We start from the raw sequence: 17,424 nt of genomic DNA, 5'->3' as shown, positions 1-17,424 counted from the left end.
TGTTAGATACCAAGGGTTTTAGTGTGATCATTTGCCATTTTAGGTGAACGATTGAATTAGTTTTATTTTGGTCTGAAACAACAAAACGGATGTGCCACGGTTTGCAATATGATATTTACAGACTTCCTGTTTCAGTCGCGAACAACCACCACCACCAAAATGGCGAAGATCGCCAAAACACACGACGGTAAATGTTTAACAAAATGGTCTATTCGGATTTGATTTCAGATAATGAATAATTTGTAGTCATGGGAAATGTTTTATTGAATAAATTTACGTGCCTAGTGGTTAAAGTTGAATGTTTTGTGTGTTAAAACGAGAATAACAAAAGGGCCGGGATACGACGCAACGCGGTCGGATTTAGATAATGGCGCTGCCTGCTATTTAGTTAGCATGTTAGCCTGTATATCTTATACTTTATTATTGCTAGTTTACACCGAGCACCCGTCGAGATTAATTAATCAATTAATTTTATCTAGCTAAAACGCATTGAAACAAAATATTAGTAATTATTAAGGGTTTAGGGCTAACGTTAGCATCGAAGCTAATGTACCGCGACAATACTCGACAAATTCTTTGGATTTAATGCAACCACGTCTTTGTCATTTGGTTCTACCGTTTATTGTGCCACTTTGAAAGTATTTTATTGATCTTGCGTAGATATCGAGGCCCAGATCCTGGAGATCCAGGGTATGAAGGCCAGTCTGGTGGAGGAAGGAGATGATCAAGGAGTCGGCCTCGTTTCAACTGGGTTTTATGACCAAGAAATCTATGGAGGAAGCGACAGTCGTTTTGATGGTTATGTCACATCCATCGCTGCCACCGAGCAGGAAGAGGTAAGACGTTTTCCCTCATTAAACATATTGACAAGTATTTTTTTCTATTTGCCAAGATGTAAATCGCATTGCCAAATGCTAGTTAGTGCATTACCAAAAATTAAAGTGGTTTCAGTTACCTTGACATACGAGCTTAATGCGTTCTGGGACCGTATATCGATTTACTCGTATCTCAAATCAACATTTCCCATAGAAATGAACTTAATAAAAATTAATTTGTTCCCTCCCTCTGATAAAACACCCCAAAACAGGATATTACAATGGAAAAACATATTTTTATTGGTTGTAACTCACCATCTACTAACAGAGTAACAAATAACATGGTTCTAATGTTTAATACTAAAGTGAGACATTATTCACTGCAACGCGGAGTGTGCCTTGACGGATGCGCTCGTAACATAAACTTCAAATTTAACTTAAATGAACTTAGATTCCTATACACACTTAAAAAGTTTTAATCTTACGTTACACAACCTTCTTTTGCAATAACCAAGGCAAATAGGTTAATGTATTCCACCGTGGCTTTTGGGGCGAACTTCCTGATTCTCCATACGTATTGGCGAGCCAGCTCAGTCACACGTATACTACTCTAATGTTTTTTTTATTATTTCGTGGTTAATATCGATTGTCATCATGCGCCTTTTCTTTGCACTGCCCTTCATTGCACCGGCTTGCTTTGGACCCATTGTTTTCCCCTTAATTCTGTACGGACTAATGCAAAAAAACCATGGGAAAAATACAATGGTCTGCCCAGTGCTCGTGGATATCTTTGCACGAGTGAGATGCGGTTAGAAAGACAGTGCGCTGAAATAATCAGCAACCTCTCGTGTCTCGGCCACCTGGCTGTCTCGCATGCAAAATTTGTTTAAGGGATATCGCCGCCATTCTGTGTTAGATGTTATTTGGCCCTCGGAACAGATAATTAACAGCTCATAATTGGCCTATTGTTGAATTGTGCTGTTATGACACAATTTTTTTTCTAGGATGATGAAGAGGATACAGCGACAAGTTTGTTGGGGCAGAAAAAGCAAGGGTACCATGCACCGGTGGCCATTCTCAATGCAATTCCTCAGTCAGATGAACAGGTGAGTCATAATCAATATTGATGTCAAAATACAAACATTTGGAAATGGAAATGTGAAAACTGTGGAACCTCATGTTTGGAACTCCTTAGCTTGGGATTTAGATTGAGTCCCATCTGGTGGTGAAAGTTGGTTCTAACTTTGTCATGTTTATATGTTTTTTTGGTAAGCATACTTATGAGTCCACAAACTCAAAAGGGTAGCTAAAATGTGCCACAAAAATATAGGGCTCTTAAATGGTAAATTGGTCCTTTTGAACTATTCTTTAAAAGTAACCAATAGCTACAAAACAGACTGAATTTTGCCAGGTTATGTATATCATTTTACTGCTCATGTAATCCTGATGGGTATGGCAGTGAATTGTGAGTCATGACTACATGTTCAATGTGGCTTTCTAAGTTGCCACAATGTGTCCAAAACTGTTTGTTGGCATTGTGATCGTTATTTATTTTAATGACTAATGCTATTGTCTTATTGTGCTTCAAAACTAACTTTAGCTGTATTCATTTTTTTTGGTTGCTTTTGCTTTAAAAAAATGTTTTCAAATGATTCCGATCCTCCGTGGTGCATGGGAAATCCTAAATACTTAATATTGTGTACAAACTGATTTTTTTTCTCCTGATCCAATCACGAGTCAAAACCTGAATGTAGCTGCTAGATTTTGTTACCTCATTAATCCAAGATCTATTCTAAGAGTAGTACTAGTAATATTATACCCATGTATGTACTGTTTTCTCATATTAATTATAGAAAAAAGAATAATACTCATGTCTGCTTCATTTTGTTTTTGCAGTATGATCCATTCGCAGAGCATCGTCCACAGAAGATCGCGGAGAGGGAGGATGAGTACAAGGCTCGGCGCATGCAGATGATCATCTCGCCAGAGCGTCTCGACCCCTTTGCAGATGGTAAATTTGGCCTTTTTTCTATCCCCGTTGTGACACGGTCATTTAATTGTCCCAGCCTTCTCATGCCTTTTCTGTTGATTGCCACGTTATAGCTGTTCAACCCTTCGACCACAATGCAGTTGCTTGCCTCCCAGACTCTATGCCTTCCCTGTGGTCAATCCTTTTGTTATTGTGTCTTGTCTTTCTAAAATTGAATCATTTTGGCCAGTTTACCTGTAGTTTTTGGCTTTGGGAGGTTAGGGTACTTGGTTAGCAAAAAAATAAAATGAGCTGAACAACTAATGGGATTACCATCATTTTAAGTGGGAGAGGTGGTTAGGTTTTGGACTGCCAGAATCAGATAATTCGCCTAACAAACGTGGGTAGCATATGGGTTGTGTGTGTGAGTCGAAGGGTTAACAATCCTTTGTGACCGCCAGGCTAACTTTTACATGAGGTCAAGTTGAGCAACCTGTAAAGTTGAGTTCACGCCCTAAGTAGTATTATGGGTTACCACCAATGCAGACAACACTGATAAGTAGTTATTTAGGAACAGGAAACAGTCTTTGTTAGTTCAAATACTGGTTATAAAAAAATAGGCATCATTGGTTTTTACCAAGTCAGGCTTTAATTATAATAGTTTAAACATTGCTGTTCAAGGTCATGGGAAACTGAATAGCCCAATGTTCCAAATAAAATGAGATCACTTGATCCTCGGTAGCTACTAGGGTTGGGCATTTTCTAACCGGTCCTTGAGCAATAAAGAAGAAGAAAAAGATTGACTTGGTAAAACTTTTCAATTATTAATTTTTGAAGGTTGCAATTGCCGAGGTATAAGTGATTTCCCCAACGCATTTATAACAATTGCTCTTGCATTGTCTTTTTATTGTCCTAAATGCAGATGTACAGCTATCCAACATAAGGTAACAAATGATACATGTCCCTTTGTGGCATGACCAGCCCCCAGTTTCCCCCCGAAAAAAACATGCAAAGCCATTGCTTTAAAAAACTAAATAAAAATGGTTACAGGGAATTACAAATTCTGACTTATTATATACATTGTTTAACAATTAAATGTAATTAAATCTAGTCTTAAAAAGGCACCGTTCTGAAATACACTTTTAAGAAATAATACAAAAAAATATCCAATGCATTTCAGTGAAATGACAGAGCTTGGAAAGGCTTGTTCACGTACAAACCATGAGAAAAGCCTGGCATTCCGGCAGGCTTATAATTCACTGGGGAAAACCCTGAGCTGCAATGATATAATACCTGACTCTGCTGGCATAACGAACTTGCATCCCATTTGCGGTTGTTTAATTGATTTGAGAGAATGTTTTGTGTCCAAGTAGGTGCTACTGTTGTGGAGAGCAGCATAGTTGAAATAGTGTTAAGAAATTATGATTTTTCTCTTTTTTCCTGGAGTTTAAACAGTGATCAATTATGAGAATTGTTTAGTTTTGGCTGTCTCTCTCATCTGAGTGGAAGTTGATGTAACCTATGTGGCTGTCATTGCCACACAACCAAGTACCAGATTAAAAAATTAAAATGTTGGTTAAATATGCCCATCCCTGGTAGCACCACACGAGCCAAAATAATGTATTTCAAACACAATTACCTTTAATAATGGCATTATTAAAAAAGCTGCATGTAGAGAGAGAGAGTGAAAGAGAGCTGTGTACATGTGTACAAACATTGTTGTTATAAAATATATTTTTATTTTACAACGCTCTCTGTAAAATAGAAATATGTTCTCAAAGCAAATTGTGTGCCACCATACCACAGGCCCATACTAACTGTCCTTAATTTCTCTCCTACAGCAGTACTGCTTTGCCAGTCCTGTACTGCACTCTTGTTAAGAGCGCAGCAACTCATCCTGTGTAGGTTATGGGGGACACAGAGAGAACTGTGCACTTGTCAGTTTTTGTCAGGGTCTACTTGCTCCTAGTCGTTGAATCCAGCTGGAGCTACTCTTTGACTCCCCAAAAGACCCTTTCAAGTGTTTTTTTTTTTTTTTTCATTTCTAGAATTTCATAAACTGTCTTGACTGTAATATTTAAATTGCTACATTTTTAGCAAGGAAGTCAAGACACTATTTTTATTCTATAGATGATAATTAACTCAAGCAAAAGGGGCCCTGACACTTATCTATGTTGAATCTAATTTTTAATGGCAGTTTAAGACGAGCTTCAAAGTCAAGTTTTAACTGGGATTCACTTCATTTTTTTTCTTGTCCCTACAGAACATATTTGATTTTCATTTTCTTTTTTCCCCTTTTTTGAGTGGCACAAATTATGCAAATCAGGTAGTATACTGTTGTGTGTGAGTTCAAACCCTTTTCCAAAGTGTTACTAATGGTAAAGAGAAATTTTCTAGGCTGCTTTTCTGCTGGTTGAAGTCTGACTGCAGAAGGACCCTTGGCACTGAAAGTGTACGTATTCTGAAGAGCGCAGCCCAGGACCCTCTCTGCATCAGTGATGGCTATATCCACTTATATGAACGCACCACAAACTTAAGCCCTTGCTTGTATTTTTCTTATGATCCTATATCTGTATGTAAGCAAGGGTAAACACGTATGTTTCTTTGTAATTCAGAAGGAATGTTCAGTTTTTAAAGAGTGGACCATTATTTAAAGAGAGTCAGGGTTAGCTGACTGTTTGTGCTTGGTGTGAAGAACACAAGTGGTCCGAGACTGTGCTCTAATGAGTGTACTTTGTTCTTGTTGGTGCTCTTTCGCGCAGGAGGCAAAACGCCGGACCCTAAGCTGCAGGTGAGGTCTTATGTGGACGTCATGAGAGAGCAGAACCTGTCCAAAGAAGAGGTGCGTAAACGAAAGATAACTCGCCGAGGTAATGTTGACTTGATCATGTTTGCCAACGTTTGCTTTTACATGGGTGTGCAGAGGGAGATTCGTCTGCAGCTCGCAGAGAAGGCTAAGTCAGGTGACCTGAAAGCTGTCAATGGGTCCGCTGCCAGCCAAGCTGCTGCTGCTGCCGCCGCCGCTGCTAAACGCAAGCGCCGCTGGGACCAGACGGCTGACCAAACCCCTACCAATACTACCCCTAAAATGATGTCCAGCTGGGATCAGGCTGATGCAAATGTCGACGTGCGTCCAGCCACCACCTTGTACAATGGGAATCTCCTAAATGTAACTTAACATATTTCTGGTACTTTACAGACCCCTGGACACACGCCGGCGCACACGCCTTCAAACAGCCGATGGGATGAAACCCCTGGCCGACCCAAAGGCAGCGAGACCCCTGGGGCCACCCCCAGCTCACGCATGTGGGACCCGACACCTAGCCACACACCAGCTGGCGCGGCAACACCGGGCAGGGACACGCCGGGTCACGCCACACCCGGCCACGGCGGGGCCACAGGAAGCGTTCGGAAAAATCGTTGGGACGAGACCCCAAAGACGGAGAGGGAAACCCCGGGACACGGGAGTGGCTGGGCTGAGACCCCGCGTACAGACAGGGGGGATGAGTCCGTGGGGGAGACTCCAACTCCGGGAGCTAGCAAGAGAAAGTCCCGTTGGGATGAAACACCCGCAAGCCAGATGGGCTCTTCAACACCACTATTGACTCCTGGAAAGACCCCAATCGGAACCCCAGCAATGAACATGGCCACTCCAACACCAGGTAAGAAAGCATTGCCTTTTAAATGTGTGTTGTCCTTTAATCTTTTAGATGCAATGTGAATAACTTCAAGCTATGAAGCACCTTTTACACCAAATTTTAGGATTAGAGCCATAACATGAGATTCAATATTAAGTCTCTATTGCGCTACATACGAAATGAATAACCTAACTGGTTATTTTGCAGATAATCAATATCACGTAATCGTAGTTTTGGGGCATCTGATGTATCTTTCTTTCAACCCAACTTCACTGGAGAATTGCGAGTTTATTTTGACCCGCCTGTCCTGGTATTACAGGTCACTTGATGAGCATGACCCCAGAGCAGCTGCAGGCCTGGAGGTGGGAGCGAGAGATCGATGAAAGGAACCGACCTCTCACAGATGATGAGCTTGATGCCATGTTCCCTGAGGGATACAAGGTATGTGCACAGTTGTTAAATACCCTACTCTTTTCCATCTTCTCCTTCTGCTCTATAATGAGCAAGAATCTCTCTGTGACACACTTTGAACTTGCTGGTGGGGTGTGTGTTAGCCAGGGGATGAACATGTTTCAAGTGATTGGTCAACAAGTGGCTCCAAAATTGATAGAAACAATTTGTGATTCCCATCACCACCAGAAGTCACAATCGGCCTCACTTCCATTCCACTCTGAATTTGCTAAAATACATTTCCGGGTTCACGCTCAGATGATGCACTGAAGTGTCGATCATCCAAAATGCAGATATTCGACATAAAATTTGAGTGGCGCAAATATAGTTTTACAACAATACCCAAATATATTCCTGAAAAATCAATGCATGTAATAAAAAAAAAGTGCATTCATGTGAATTGGAAGATGACTCCTTTGAAAATTGTCCTCTTTTGTCTTTCTATCGCAAACATCTTATTATACTTGGCCTTTTTAGATCTTCTAATAGTACTATTTTTGGGGTCAGTTGTAGTATGATTATTGAAATTATTGAGTTTGAGTGAATCGGGGGCGGCTTATACGCGAGAAATTGTAAAAATTTGACGATTTTAAGGCCACTTTAGGGTGCGGCTTATACGCGGAAATGGTGCATATTACCATGTATAACATTTTACCAGTAGTTTTTGGGTGAGTGTTGATCAGGTAGCATTCATTTATAATTTTACGAGTGGGACACAGAGTGCCCCGTGACTAAAAGACGGTGATTTATGTATTGTGGTTTTCCAAATAAGCATGATTCTATTTACTGTTCCACGTAGGTTTTGCCTCCACCAGCAGGCTATGTGCCCATCCGCACACCGGCCCGCAAGCTCTCTGCAACGCCTACACCCATCGGAGGAATGACGGGCTTCCACATGCAAGTGGAGGACCGTACCACCAAACAGATGAATGACCAGCCCTCTGGCAACCTCCCTTTCCTCAAACCTGATGACATCCAGTATTTTGACAAACTGCTGGTGAGAACATTGTAGCATCATGTGATCCACCTGTCTTGCCGTTCTGATTATTAAACTAGTCTGAATGTATTCATGTCAGGTTGAGGTGGATGAGTCCACGTTGAGCCCTGAAGAACAAAAAGAAAGAAAAATAATGAAGCTGTTGCTGAAGATTAAAAATGGAACTCCACCCATGAGGAAGGTGGGTACCCCTCCTTTTCATGATGGGTTTTCTTGCCAGCAGCCATTGAAATTAGTTGGCAGGTGACAATAAACAGTTTGACGGTTACCCAGGTTTTAAAAAGGAAAGCTATTGGATAGCACAGAAACTTGTAGAAATTAACTATTTTTGGAGTGTACACCACAGCTTGCAATATAATCATCAGCTTGCAAAGGAGATTGGCAGGTGCCTGAAGTAAATGAACAGAGCTCCGCCAAATCCTGTGAGAGTTAATATAGGCCCATGCTTGCAAAGGAGCACAACACACAATCTCTCAACTGTTACCACTAACACAGTTCAGTTGTGTCACTCCCTCGACAAAATTTCCTTTCTATTAGCCCCTAAAAAACAGAAGGGAGTTTTCACCAAATAACTGAATGTAGTTTCTGTAGAAAAATATGAATCTGTTCAATATTAGTAAATATGGCAGTTGAGAGTGGTTAGCTTTACAGACTTGACAACTGTAGAAACATTAAGATATTGAATCCAGGGTAAATTCATATTGTGGGGGCGAGTCAGGTCCCTTACCCGTGGTGTTAAAAATGAAAAACACATTTATTGCTATGTTTAATTTTAGTTTTGCCATTTTTCTGTAGTGGCATCACAGGGAAATTGTTTGTGGCAAATGAACAATTTTTGCTTCAAAACGACAGCTTTTTCACAATTGCTGTCCGATCCAGTACTGCTTCCTGTCACTTCTTACATCTCAGATCAAACGTTCTAAAGGAATACAAGATTGAACTACGTAGTGCAAGGACTTCTGCTTCTTTTGTGTGGTGCCAAATGCTGTTGTTCGGAGCAGCAAACAATCATGTGCTAATTTAAACCATTATTTAACCCTCTCTGTCGTAGGCGGCCCTGCGTCAGATCACAGACAAAGCTCGTGAGTTTGGAGCAGGACCCCTGTTCAACCAGATTTTACCACTGCTCATGTCTCCCACACTTGAGGACCAAGAACGCCACTTGCTAGTGAAAGTTATTGATCGTATTCTCTACAAACTGGATGACCTTGTTCGACCCTACGTTCATAAGGTGTTGTAGTCGCCAAGTCTCTTAAGCAGTGGATTTGATGTGCAAAAGTTAACTGTCAATTCCCCCCCAAGATCTTGGTGGTGATCGAGCCCCTGCTGATTGACGAGGACTATTACGCCAGAGTAGAAGGCAGAGAGATCATCTCCAATTTGGCCAAGGTAACCTAGGCTGAAATCGTTTAATGTTATGTGGCTGTGGAAAAATGTACTTTAGATTGAGAATCTAAACCTTCCCTGACCACTTGCATTCTTGTGCGTTCCCAGGCTGCTGGCTTGGCAACCATGATCTCCACCATGCGTCCGGACATTGACAACATGGACGAGTACGTGAGAAACACCACGGCCAGGGCCTTTGCCGTAGTGGCGTCCGCATTGGGCATCCCCTCCCTGCTGCCCTTTCTGAAAGCCGTATGTAAAAGCAAAAAGTCGTGGCAGGCGCGGCACACTGGAATCAAGATTGTGCAGCAGATCGCCATCCTCATGGGCTGCGCCATCTTGCCTCACCTTCGCAGCTTGGTTGAGATTATTGAGCACGGTCAGTGGCACTCTAATACAAATTGACTCCTGTGACAGTTAAACAGCCACAAAAGAGTATTTTGATACTTATTTTTGCGATTGGTTGCGATCAGTTTATATCATAGAAATTATAATTTGTATTTTTTTTTTTTCCCAAATGAAAACAAACCTAAACTTACTCATTGTCTTTGGCTTGGCTGGTGCAGGTTTGGTGGATGAGCAGCAGAAAGTGAGAACAATCAGCGCCTTGGCCATTGCGGCTTTGGCTGAAGCTGCCACACCGTATGGTATCGAATCCTTTGACTCTGTGCTCAAGCCTCTCTGGAAGGGTATTAGGCAACACAGGGGAAAGGTGAGTGAAGCATTCAATGTTCAGTTTTATTTTTAACTCTTTGGCTTGATGGTAGTTGACGTCCGATCCATTTGAATTGGGGCGAGCTGAAAGCGAATGAAAAAATGTATGATCCCCTCCTCTGTTCAAACGGATGGATACCGACTAGATAAAAACTAATTCGAATTTACAGCAGAAGAATGAAAACAGGCACATGATGGAACATTTTTCATCAACAATGGCACTGGAAGATATAATGTAATAATAACGGTTTCTTTTTCTTCCGGATTCCAGGGTTTGGCCGCCTTCCTTAAAGCTATTGGCTACTTGATCCCTTTGATGGATGCTGAGTATGCCAACTACTATACACGAGAGGTGATGTTAATCCTCATTCGAGAGTTCCAGTCGCCTGACGAAGAGATGAAAAAGATTGTTCTCAAGGTAAAAAGAGTAGCGTGACATGGAAATTTAAAGGTGCTATAAAATACCACAGGAAATTACTAGGAAAAAGATAGCAGGTCGTATTTTGGATGCAAAATTATCCAAAAGTGGCATGAAATAAATATAATTGTTTGGATGGACTAATTATGTGCTGTTTGTCTAAACAGACAGAATTGCGTGCCAAATTTGTTTTCAACATAAAATTACATCATTTTCATTTTTTTAATTTCAACGCACCTTCTTTTAAAAACTGCTGCGACTCATTCTCGCCTGTTCTACCTGTACGTGGTTGAATCAGGGCTAGTAGTTCGCTACATTAATTCCCAACATGAGAATTAGCAAAGTTGACAAGTGTCTTCTCTGTTCTCAAACTGCAACCCGTTGGGGACATAAACATGTTTTATCATCTTCTGACCAGCACACCCGTGTCTCATCTTGTAGGTGGTGAAGCAGTGCTGTGGCACTGATGGTGTGGAGGCCAACTACATCAAGACTGAAATCCTGCCCCCTTTCTTCAAGCACTTCTGGCAACACAGAATGGCTTTGGACAGACGTAATTACAGACAGGTAAGCACTCGCATAAGTGGAAGCCCACAGGTAGTACTATAGCCTCCTTTTTTCTTTGCACGAGGGAGATGTGGCGAGAAAGACCAAAACACCAAAAAACAGGATATTACAATGGAAAAACATGTTTTTTTTTGTTGTAATTCACCATCTACTAACAGAGTAACAAATTACTAGTGGTCATGATGTTTAATACTAAATTGAGACGTTATTCAGTACAACGCGGAGAGAGACAGAGAGAGAGTGAAAGAGAGAGACTTGACGGATGCGCTTGAAACATAACACATTTTAAATTTAACTTAAATAAACTTAGATTCCTATAGACACACATTTTAAAAAGTTTAATCTTACGTCACACTAAATTTAAACCTTGTGCACTAACCAGCTCTGTCACACATACACCACTCATGTTTTTGGATTATTTCAGGCTTAATATCGATTGTCATCATACGTCTTTTCTTCGCACTACCCTTCATTGCACTGGCTTGCTTTGGACACATTGTTTTTCCCTTAATCCTGCACTGACTAACGCAAAAAAAAAACACGGGGAAAAATGCAACGCTTCGCCCAGTGCTCGTAGAGATCTTTGCATGAGAGAGATGCGGCGAGAAAGACAGTGAGCTGTTATCATAAGCAGCCTCTCGCGTCTCGGCCACCTAGCTGTTTCGCATGCTCGTATCTCAAAATTTGTCTCGTATCTAAAGGCAAATATTTGCTTGGTATCTTACTCGTATCTAAAATTGCTCGTATGTTGGGGCACTCGTATTTCAAGGTATTGCTGTATAATGAATTGGACGTCTATCGCCATCAATGGCACGACATATTACAATGACATTAACGTTGGACACTCCTGAGTGCACTAAATTCCTTGCAGTATTGATTGGCCGAGCAATGTCACATGATCATCTGCAGCCAATGATGGCCAAGTGCGGCAGTCATCGCGTGTAGACATTAGTCAGTGTGTCGTGATCTCCGCCGCAGAGGCTCCACCGAACCCTTTAGACCAGGGGTGTCACACCGATTCCGCTTGGGCCGCAGTGGGTCCTGGTCTTTGTTCCAACCGATCCAGTGCCGACATTTTAACCAATCAGGTGTCTTCTAAAATAAGTAGCACCTGACTTTAATTAACTGATTACACTTGCAAAAACTATCCTCTTGTTGAGTTGGAAAGAAAACCTGCACCCACTGCGGCCCTTTGAGGACCGATTTGACACCCCTGATTTGGACCGATTCACCGAAACACTAGGGTTTGATCAAACCAAGGTTGAGAACCACTGATTCAACCATAACAGTGTAGTTTTGAAATTATTTGATAATTGATTATTCAAATACTTTTCAATCTACTAATATTTAAGTACATCTTATATAGACAACTATAAATGACGATCTGAAAAAGGTTAAAAGTATTTAAACATGTAGATGACAAATTTTTTTTTTTTTAAATAACACCGTACCCTACAGGGAAAACAAGGTCTGGCACCTAAATAGGAAAGACATTTAAGCACAAATGAAGAAAGCTGACTTTTCAGCAATTAACAGTGGATAAGTTCTGCCCAAAAATCTGATAATTGGCAAATTGCTTTACTGTATCGTCTGACAATTAGCAATCTAATTCAAAGGCTATCTTTTCCCCCCACTAAATACAGTTAGTGGACACAACAGTGGAATTGGCCAATAAAGTGGGAGCCGCAGAAATAATTTCTCGTATCGTGGACGACCTGAAAGACGAAGCAGAGCAATACCGCAAAATGGTAATGGAGACCATCGAGAAGATTATGGGCAACTTGGGCGCTGCCGACATTGACCACAAGCTGGAAGAGCAGCTGATCGACGGCATCCTGTACGCCTTCCAGGAGCAAACTACAGAGGTGAGCGCGACTTCGCTATACCATCATTCGACACTCACCAAAGTTCCTCTCACCGGATCCACTTTACTCTGCAGGATTCAGTGATGCTGAATGGCTTCGGCACGGTGGTAAACGCCCTCGGCAAGCGCGTCAAGCCCTACCTACCGCAGATTTGCGGTACAGTGCTGTGGCGTCTCAATAACAAGTCGGCCAAAGTGCGTCAGCAGGCCGCCGACCTCATCTCACGTACTGCAGTGGTCATGAAGACCTGCCAAGAGGTCTGTTGAAAAGCCTCGGAATTACTGTTAGATGTCCCTTTTATTAATTAAATAATTAATTACCCCGTGTCTGCATCTGCAGGAGAAGCTGATGGGCCACTTGGGTGTAGTACTGTATGAATACCTAGGAGAAGAATACCCTGAAGTTCTGGGCAGCATCCTGGGTGCATTGAAGGCCATTGTAAACGTAATTGGTATGTTTGTCACTGCCACAAGTAATCCTTGAGTTACGAACGAGTTTTGTTCTGACGTTAGCGACGTAACACAAATTTCCACATAAGTCGGATGTCACTGTTAAAAGTTTAAATTGAAATGAAAACATGACTATGATCTTCCCTCATTTGTGGAATCCACTAAGAGCGTTTGCCATTTTGCAGGCATGCACAAGATGACTCCCCCCATCAAAGATCTACTTCCTCGCTTGACTCCAATCTTGAAGAACAGACATGAAAAAGTGCAAGAGAATTGCATTGATCTTGTGGGCAGGATAGCGGACAGGTAAACATGCTGTATTCACAAAAACACTATGTCCTCCACTATGTGGGAGACGACCTAAAGTTTTTTCTCTGTTAATTTACTCATTGCATTCCAGGGGTGCTGAGTATGTGTCTGCCAGAGAGTGGATGAGGATTTGTTTTGAGTTGCTGGAGCTTCTCAAGGCTCACAAAAAGGCTATTCGCAGAGCCACCGTCAACACATTTGGCTATATCGCCAAGGCTATTGGGTGAGTGCCTTCATATGTTACAATGATTGCTAGAATATAACGAGATTAAAATTTAACTATTACAAGGTTAAAATCAAAATATGATGAACGTTAAATTATAGATTACATATTACAAGATTCAAATTGTATTTTTCTCTAACATGAACCGGACGGAAGTTGTTTGGTTTCTAAGGCATCAACTTGGTGTGAGCACTTTTTTTTTTGCTTAATATTAGGCGATTTAAGTAATATTTGGAGGACATTCATTAAATTATGCAATTAAAAACATTACATGATTTATTTTTCCATCACTCGAACCGGATGTTGTTCAGGGTCCGTAAACATCCACTTTTGGTGACATTAAGTCAGTGTGAAAAAATAGATTTTGGAATAATTTTGGCGGTTTATGTGATTCCTGCTGATAAAACTTTGATGAGAATGGCTATTGTTAATATAGGCGACATAGTTTTAAATGAAAAGATTTTCAGATGGTGGTGTCCCTTGAGATTTTTTTTCAATGCAAATAGTGTGCCGTAGCTCAAAAAAGGTTGGGAAACACTGATTTGTGACATGTAATAAATAGCACAATGGACTTAAAGCCATGCAGATGCAACGATGTAACCTTTTAGCAAAACCAGTTCTGCACATTCCACAATCTAAAGGTTTTGCCCATGATTAGTCCATACAGAAGAATGCAGAATCTCGTTGTGATGAAGTGGGCACATTTTTATCATCCCGATATTCTAAATTCACATATACTGATTGAGCAATCATTCTTCTTGCTTCTCACAGCCCACACGACGTCTTGGCCACTTTGCTCAACAACTTGAAAGTGCAGGAGCGTCAGAACCGCGTGTGCACCACGGTGGCAATCGCTATTGTGGCCGAGACGTGTTCACCCTTCACCGTCTTGCCCGCGCTCATGAACGAGTACCGAGTGCCCGAGCTCAACGTGCAGAACGGTGTGCTCAAGTCGCTGTCCTTCTTGTTTGAGTACATTGGCGAGATGGGCAAGGATTACATCTACGCTGTCACCCCACTTCTTGAGGACGCACTTATGGACAGGTGAATATTGTTAATGTTGGAGGTTCAAGTTTTGTGTCGACTTAGAGGGGAAGTGACTAGTTTTGGCAATTAAAAAAAAAAAAAATTAGGGACCTGCTGTCCACATCATAGACATCACATTTTGAATAATGCTGGCCACAATGATATTAACATTTGTGTGGTCCACATGACATATAACAGAGGATGTCCAAAAGTCAGACTGACATTATACAACATTATTATTATTATAAATTATAGTTGTATATCTTTTTTAGATTATTAATAAATAATGCTGCGATTGACTGGCATAGGCTCGATCACACCCCGCGATCCACGTGAGGATAAGTGGCGTGGAAAATGAATATGTAATCAATAATGTATTTTGGGTATTTTTTCAGTAAATTTCTTTGTTAACAAAGAAGTTCATAAAATGTTGAAAAACAAATTTTAATGCCTTTTTATTGCGTGCCTTTGACTGTGAGGAAAGGCTCTGTGTGAATGTTTGTATGTTCATTTTAAATATATATTGTTAGAGACAAAAAAAAAAGATCACTTGACTTTTTAATTATTACAAAAATAAGCATAATAAAAACAAAGATTTTTTTTATTCATTTAAAATGTCTAATTTACTAGTGGTTAAAGAAAATATCCTGTTACTGTTTTTCCTTTCCAATTTTTGTTTTAATTAAACAAGTGTGTGAGGGGAAAAAAATTACATTAAAAAACATTACTTCACTCATTGCGATTATTCACCTAATACCATCATTGACTGGATATGAGTTAAGTAAGGATTAATTCCTTTTTCAAGTCTGACCACCTAAAAAAAATGTCAGGTAAAAAAAATGGTTTCTTGCCTCTGTTTCGACAGAGATCTAGTCCACCGACAAACCGCCAGCGCTGTGGTCCAGCACATGTCCCTGGGAGTTTACGGTTTTGGCTGCGAGGATTCACTCAACCACTTGCTAAACTACGTGTGGCCCAATGTGTTTGAGACGTCGCCTCACGTTATCCAGGCCGTGATGGGCGCGCTGGAGGGCCTGAGGGTCGCCATCGGGCCCTGCCGCATGCTGCAGTACTGCTTACAGGTAAATGTTTGACATAAGGCTCAACCCCACTTCATTGTACTTTGTTCCATACTCACTAAAGGTGTAATAGTACTTTGATTTTTTTTGGGGGGGGGTTAGATTTTTGGGACACAAAATGCAGAAAAAAATACATGAAGTGCTTTTATTTTTAAAAATGTAAACAGTAGAGCTTGTATAGAAAGATTTAAAAGGAGATTTCGGGACCTTTGGCACCTCGACGCCAAGCAGGCATTTAAATAGTTGAAATCGTCAAACATCTATATTATCGTATAAAAGATGTAAATGTTTATACAGTCTTGTTTAATTTAGATTTTGTTACAAAAGACAGGCTTTAATCTGTTATCATAAATCTCCCTTCCTCCTCCCGACTCGGGAGTCCTGAGTCCCCACAAATAAAATATGAAATTTCGGGTTTGCTTCGGGCTCGGTCCTGCAAATCAAGTTTTTTCGGCCCGATCTTCTAAGCTGAAGTCAAATCTACAATACCTTTGTGCACGATGTGGTGACTTGTTAGCGCATTTGTTACACTTGAAGTGACATCTAGATGTCTCTTAATTGGGATTCTTTGGTATTGTCAAGTGAGAAAAGACTATATCCACTCTCGTGGCAAAGAAACAATAAATGAACACTAATGAATTATAAACTCATCGCATACTACAACTACAGTGGTACCTCTACTTACCAAATTAACTGGATCCCGAACTTCTTTTGTAACATGGATGCAGAAAATTTAAGCCTATTCTCCTGCCTTGTTTTTCAGGGTCTCTTCCACCCAGCACGGAAGGTGCGTGATGTCTACTGGAAGATTTACAACTCCATCTACATCGGTTCCCAGGACGCCCTCATCGCCCATTACCCGCAAGTTTATAATGACGACAAGAACATGTACGTCCGCTATGAGCTGGACTATGTCTTGTAAGCACCCCCTTGTTTACCTGCTTTTTTTGCTGTCTGTAGCGTTATGACACTCACTCGCAGTGTAAACGGGGCATTTAAGTAGGTGAAATCCAGAAAAGGACGTTTAGAGTCTGGATGTATTCCCCTAATTAAACCCCTTTCCCTCCTGTTTCCGCATTGATGTTCAAAATGGTTGAAGGGAGGTGATTCTTGAAATTGTTTTAAATATTTGGTATGTATTGATAGAAATTTGAATTAGTCGTCTCTGCAACTTTTCCATTTCCATTTCTGTTCTTACAATTAGATTGTTTTTATTTAACCAAATAAAAGTTTTGTGTACACTTGTGTGCATGTTTCTGAATCATTTGTGAGTGAGAAGTAATGAGAACTCGATTAATTTAACTTACTAGAGGGCACTCATTTGATGGCGCAAAAACGTCCAATCGATTTGTGAATGATTGCTGCCAGCCCAACCAGCCAAAATACATTGGATGGATAGTACATTCAACATTACATTTTACAGCCATTTCTCCCAGTTTGAAATGATTTGTCTGTTGTTGTCATGATGTGGAATGAGTTAAATGCTATAAAATTTACCTTGGTCCCTATACATTGTACA

The 17,424-nt window shown here is 40.8% G+C and overlaps 1 protein-coding gene across 3 annotated transcripts; it reads left to right on the top strand.

The window, feature by feature from the left end:
- Positions 1-95: 95 nt before the first annotated feature.
- sf3b1 (splicing factor 3b, subunit 1) lies at positions 96-17,146 on the top strand. 3 transcript variants are annotated; one of them, XM_077616534.1, is made up of 24 exons: positions 96-187; positions 661-836; positions 1,820-1,921; positions 2,712-2,826; positions 5,547-5,626; positions 5,708-5,911; positions 5,984-6,446; positions 6,742-6,863; positions 7,672-7,869; positions 7,949-8,050; positions 8,921-9,100; positions 9,172-9,258; positions 9,364-9,634; positions 9,822-9,967; positions 10,241-10,387; positions 10,829-10,954; positions 12,598-12,819; positions 12,894-13,076; positions 13,159-13,270; positions 13,454-13,574; positions 13,669-13,800; positions 14,572-14,844; positions 15,692-15,908; positions 16,669-17,146. In XM_077616534.1, the coding sequence occupies exons 1-24, from the start codon at positions 109-111 to the stop codon at positions 16,825-16,827; spliced, it is 4,017 nt and encodes a 1,338-aa protein (XP_077472660.1). In that variant the 5' UTR covers positions 96-108; the 3' UTR covers positions 16,828-17,146. The 3 variants fall into 3 exon arrangements, with proteins under 3 accessions (XP_077472660.1, XP_077472663.1, XP_077472662.1); XM_077616536.1 differs by lacking the exons at positions 96-187; positions 661-836; positions 1,820-1,921; positions 2,712-2,826 and adding an exon at positions 2,914-5,236; XM_077616537.1 differs by lacking the exons at positions 5,547-5,626; positions 5,708-5,911; positions 5,984-6,446; ... (15 more) ...; positions 15,692-15,908; positions 16,669-17,146 and adding an exon at positions 4,626-4,981.
- The last annotated feature ends 278 nt before the right edge of the window (positions 17,147-17,424 follow it).

The sequence above is a fragment of the Stigmatopora argus genome, chromosome 13 (genome assembly GCF_051989625.1).
Source record: "Stigmatopora argus isolate UIUO_Sarg chromosome 13, RoL_Sarg_1.0, whole genome shotgun sequence".
In the NCBI taxonomy this organism is placed as follows: domain Eukaryota; kingdom Metazoa; phylum Chordata; class Actinopteri; order Syngnathiformes; family Syngnathidae; genus Stigmatopora; species Stigmatopora argus.
Note: the sequence above shows the minus strand (reverse complement) of the source record. Positions and strands in the feature narration are given on the sequence as shown.

Excerpts from the sequence above, each read along its gene's own strand:
- sf3b1 (XM_077616534.1), top strand. The coding sequence starts at position 109 with ATGATATTTACAGACTTCCTGTTTCAGTCGCGAACAACCACCACCACC. Across the intron at positions 12,820-12,893 it reads TCCAGGAGCAAACTACAGAG|GATTCAGTGATGCTGAATGG; the intron begins GTGAGCGCGACT and ends TTTACTCTGCAG. Across the intron at positions 13,801-14,571 it reads TATATCGCCAAGGCTATTGG|CCCACACGACGTCTTGGCCA; the intron begins GTGAGTGCCTTC and ends TGCTTCTCACAG.